Below are 5,906 nucleotides of genomic sequence, written 5' to 3'. Positions count from 1 at the left end.
TAGCAGTCATTTCAAAAACATTTTAGCTATCTATTATTGTTTGATGTTAGCTCAAAACGCCATTCAACTGACAGCCTTTGTTGTGTTTGATTGCTAGCTTGTAGCTAAGCTAGCAGTCATTTCAAAATCATTTAGCTACCTATCATTGTTTGGTTGCTAATTTTAGCTCAAAACGCCATTTAAGTGACAGCCTTTGTTGTGTTTGATTGCTAGCTTGTAGCTAAGCTAGCAGTCATTTCAAAGTCATTTAGCTACCTATCATTGTTTGGTTGCTAATTTTAGCTCAAAACGCCATTTAAGTGACAGCCTTTGTTGTGTTTGATTGCTAGCTTGTAGCTAAGCTAGTAGTCATTTCAAAAACGTTTTACCTATCTATGGCCGTTTGATTGCTAGCATTAGCTCAAAACGCCATTCAAGTGACAGCCTTTGTTGTATTTGATTGCTAGCTTGTAGCAAAGCTAGCAGTCATTTCAAAATCTTTTAGCTATCTATTATTGTTTGGTTGCTAATTTTAGCTCAAAACGACATTCCATTGACAGCCTTTGTTGTGTTTGATGCTAACTTGTAGCCAGCAGTGAATAAACTTCATTAAGTAGGTTCATTTTTATTGGATCGACATTACAAAAGTCTCTCGTTAGCATCTTGTATGCTACTTGTCACAAAGACGCGCGACTCAGATCTGCAGTTACTAAAGTTACAAACGCCCATCCTGCTTTTTCTATGGCTTTCTATCTTTACTGTAGTTGCACACACAGTTTTACTGCAATCAGGGATTATTATTAATATTAGTCATCTAACTGCTTGGGATTCTGGCCCATTTGGGACTAGTCTATTATTACACATGTTTCAGATTTCCAAGATTTTAGAAATCTCTTTGGTAACTGCAATGCTATCCTAACTGATGGAACTGATGCCAGATCTATGAAAGCAAAGCCCAAATTGTACTATATGATACTCTATGTGCTGTATGTATAGTATATATAGAACTGTATATGTTGCCTATATACTCAGGCTACAGTACAATATCTCGGAAGTCTGATCAATATAACATTTTATCAGAAGTAAGATATACATTCAATCAATGGACGAGGGACCAAGACATTCAGCATTTAAGACACAAAACACACATTTTGGTAGAATCAATGTTGTCTTTTGAGAAATAGTGAGATACTTCAAGAGTAGAGTAACACATAAGAAGCACACTGAGTGATGATTTTACTCTGAGGAAGGAGAGAAATTCCTTCCTTCTCTGTGCACTTATTCCCAATTTTATTTGTATTCCTTTAGTTGTGTGTGTGTGTGTGTGTGTGTGTGTGTGTGTGTGTGTGTGTGTGTGTGTGCGCGCTGCTCTGCCACGTAAAGCATATTTCAGCCTTCCAAATGTGGTTCTCATTACACAGCAGAGCATTCAGCCAAGACCCACTGTCTGCATCCCTTTCTCTCTCTCTTTCTTTTTCCTACATATGACTGCACCTCTCTCTCTCTCTCCTCTCTCTCTCTCTCTCTCCTCTCTCTCTTCTCTCTCGCTTACACTCTGAATGCTGAGATATAAATATCCCACAGGTAACCTCTCTCTCACACCCACACACACCACACACCCACACACACACACCACACACACACAACACAACACACACAACACACACACACCACACACGTGTTTTTGAGGCACCTTGACTTTTTGGGAATCATACGCTAAGCCGCTGAAACCACATTTCTAAAACTGAGATGTTTTTTGTTGATTGAAGTATTTTACTTTTTACTATCTTTGGTGATTATTGCAAAGGTACATTATCTTACTACAAATCTGTAAGGGATTACTGTAATACAGGACATATACTTTTCTCTGTCCATTGTGATAAATGTCTTTCTTCAGAGTTAGTATCTATAATGGACAATTCCACTCTGCACTATTGGACTTATTTGCACTACCAACATGACACACACTCTCATAGAGCACCTTACCATGCACACTGAAACACACACACACCACACACACACACACACACACACACACCACACACACACACACACACACACACTCTCCATAGTGCACCTTACCATGCACACTGACACACACACACACACACACACACACACACACACACACACACATACACACACACACACACACACACACACACACACACACACACACCACACTCATAGACACCTTACCCATCACACTGACGCCACCCACAACACCCACCTACACACCACACCACACACACACCTCTCATAGAGCACCTTACCATGCACACTGACACACACACACACACACACACACACACAGACACACACACACTCTCATAGAGCACCTTACCATGCAGACGGGACACCACTCTCATGTAGCACCTTACCATGCAACCACATGACACACACACACACACTCTCATAGAGCACCTTACCATGCAGACCAACCACACCACACACACACACACACGCACACGCACACACACACACACACTCTCATAGAGCACCTTACCATGCAGACTGACACACACACACACACACACACACACACACATATACACAGACACACTCTCATAGAGCACTGTACCATGCAGACTGACACACACACACACAGACACACTCTCATAGAGCACTTTACCATGCAGATTGACAAACACACAGGGTTTGTGTCTTGCATGTCACAGAACCGTACAAATTAATAAACCCACCGATCTTTTCATAGACCCAACTGTCCCGTTTAGTCCCGCCCACCATTTTATCCTAAATCCAACTGCGTTGGCGACGACGCACGTTTAGATATTACACTAAAGGGGACTTAATAAAAACGTCAACAGCACCTGACGATGAGAGTGAGAAAGTGTTGTCCAGACGCAGCAACGGCGGCTCTGCTAAACAATCTCAAAAAGGAAATCCCGTATACAATATTCAATGATGATAACTGTTGACACAATACAGTTACATGAGCTATTTAAATGAAACACACTTTTTTTTAAAATCATGTACAAAATAATTTGTTTGAAATGCACCTTAGTATCTGTTCTGACTGCACTCTCATTCAACTATCTTATTTTTAAACATAGATATTTCTACTTTTTCCCAACTGTATGTATCTAGTATCTAGATATTTGTATTTTTCAGGTTGTTTTTTTTACACTTGGTATATTTATATTTATCACTCTACACGCTCTGCACACCCATATAAGCATTTATTTATTTTATAGCGTGTAAAGTATGTCCAGTTTAACATTAGCAGCTAGCCATGGCAATGTTCTGGGACAACTTGAGTTTTTATTTGTGTGCAGTTAAGACAGTGTTCACCTGTGTTTAAGTGTATTAATGTGTGTGTGTTGTTCACTCGGTGTGTATGTGATGTAGATTATTACTCTCTATAATCATGTAGATAACTCAGCTCTCTTAATGATGGACAAATTGGACTCTTGTTTGATGGTATGGCTCTCCGTGTACATTCCCTCTTCATGGAGTAGGATACTGTGTGTATATGGATGTGTGTGTGTGTGTGTGCTGGCAGTGATGCAATGGAGTGGAGTCTCATTAAATTCAGAAGTAGGGGGCTTTGATTGAAGAATAGACAATCTATGCATCAAACGAACAAAATAATTCATCCTCTCACAATTTGTGTGTTGTAGCTCGTTTACTATTTGTATTTTTTATTGATTTTCTAGGCCTTTATTTTCACATTGTTACTACTACTGAAAAAGGACATTTTTTAGATTTTGAGCTAGGACAAAAAGCTGAATAATTACAGATATATTCCACATATATATTCATGTGTGACTGTTATGTCATGGCTTCTATTTTCGGCGGACAAGCCTAAAACGCTTTACACCTCATGCCTTTTGACAAAAATCATAATCAGAGTCAGCTTTATTGCACAAAACAAAACAAAACAACCAAAACAAAAAATATACACACTAATATATACACACAATATATACATACTCTAAACAATATACAGGCATGAGTGAATGAAGAGATCAATAAAATTATTTAATATGTGGAGTATAGTGCAAGGATACTGGGATACATAGTATTATGTTATTATATTACAATATGAACAGTATGAACATTATGGACAGTTCTGAAATAGAAAATGAGAATGATGAATGAATAACAAATAAGAGAGAATGAGAATGATGAATAATACTAAATAAGTGGAATAATGAGTGGAACCAGTGAACAGGTGCTGTAGAGACAGTAGATACAGTAAGAAACGTAAGAAAAAGTTAAAAACGTCTAGAGTGGCATCTAGTCGGCTCACCAAATACAACCAATGGTTCAGTTGGACATAACTAGATGAAAGGATCAAGTTGCATTGACGATTATGTCACAACTATAGCCATCAGATGAGAATTATGCATGCACTAAAGGGGTTTCATCCACAGTGGAAAACTGGTACCAAACCAAAATCAAACCATTAGGTGGAAATGAGCCAGTTTTTCAGGTATTTTGTGACAAACCAAAGTCATGAAAAGATTTAGATTTTGACCTGATGATGGCGCTAGAGGACGCGCCAGGGGATCACCACAGTCACCAGGATACATTATCTCGACCATAACCAAATATGATGGCAAACAGTTGTCGAGACATTTCATTCTGAATGAAAAATGCCAACCAGGTAGTGAGGCTAGATGAAAAGTCAAGATTACCAAGAATCTTAGGATTAATCCTCTGGGGAGCACAAATGTCTGTACAAAATATTACGGTAATCTGTCATTTTTATATATTTTAGTCTGGACCCAAGTGGCCGACCGACTGACATTGCCATTCATGCCCTGCATGGCAAAAATCATTTCAATAGAATTTTTTTTTAAATATGGAGTGCAGGAAGAGATCAACATCTCCAAAATCTTCCTTTAATGACATGTTGATATGGCCTTTTAAGTTAAAGTGAATCTCTTTGTCCATGCAGGGTAACCAGGACACACCGGCACCCCCGGACCCATCCATGGCCCAGGCTTACCCATCAGCCCAGTTTGCCCCCCCTCCCCAGAACGGCATCCCAGCTGAGTTCACAGCTTCGCACCCCCATCCACATCCACACTCCCACCCGCATCCACACCAGCACCCTGCAGCGCCGCAGGACTACACCGGGGTCCAGGCCTCCATCAGTGAGCATCCACTCAACATGTACCAGTCCTCACAGAGCCACAGCGAGCAGAGCGGGTCGGACTCCGTCAGTCAGACGGTCACCGGCACAGCCACAGTAAGGCATCATGGGAGAAGCTGATGGTTTCAGAGTTTAATGTTCTTAATTAATAATCATTTAAAACCATTAAATCCTGCCCTACACACATGTTGTAACTTGTTTATATATAACACATGCAGCAGAGACATTGTGGTTTTAGAGTCAGTCTCTTTATTTTTTTGTAGGTTTGCATACCCAGCTAAGTTCAAAATTAAATAGACGATTATTGACCTGTACACTATCTTTCACAAAAAGAAATCAAAAGGCAGTTCCTAGAAAAAACGGGTTGCACTAACAAAGACCCAATCCCAGGTCAAAGCTCAAAAAGTTCGACAGTACTTAACAGTAGAAGTATTAGAAGTATTGTTAACTGAGATGCAGTCGGACGAGATTTGAGATTTCCAACCACTGTTCAAACAACAATGTCAACGTTTTACATATCATGGGTTGCCAATAACAAGAAACAAATGATTTGAGTCATTAAGTGTGGTTAATATTCTATACATCATGTAACGAGCGGCTGCCTGTGGAGGCTCGATGCTGGAGGATTTGGCGTCGCCTTTGCCCTTTTTCATTTTTGCTAAAAACTGCTAATACCATTACTTGGAGTCTGCAGCTACACATTTTCATATCCTCCAGATAGGGGGTTAATGGTTTGGTTGAGGTCTTCCAGTCTTTATGTTAACCCTTGTGTTGTCTTCCCGTTAACCATGAACTTGTCCTTCCA

The 5,906-nt window shown here is 39.9% G+C and overlaps 1 protein-coding gene across 1 annotated transcript in view; it reads left to right on the top strand.

Annotated features, from left to right (window-relative positions):
• Positions 1–5,906, top strand: part of rbfox1 (RNA binding fox-1 homolog 1) — a gene marked incomplete at its 5' end in the record, with an annotated part of 164,360 nt that overhangs the window by 79,109 nt on the left and 79,345 nt on the right. Inside the window, 1 exon segment of the mRNA XM_032537557.1 lies at positions 4,904–5,197. Coding sequence (XP_032393448.1) covers positions 4,904–5,197 — 294 coding nt within the window.

Source organism: Etheostoma spectabile, chromosome 15 (assembly GCF_008692095.1).
Source record: "Etheostoma spectabile isolate EspeVRDwgs_2016 chromosome 15, UIUC_Espe_1.0, whole genome shotgun sequence".
Lineage (NCBI taxonomy): Eukaryota > Metazoa > Chordata > Actinopteri > Perciformes > Percidae > Etheostoma > Etheostoma spectabile.
The sequence above is the reverse complement of the archived record's forward strand: the minus strand, read 5'-3'. Positions and strand labels throughout refer to the sequence as shown.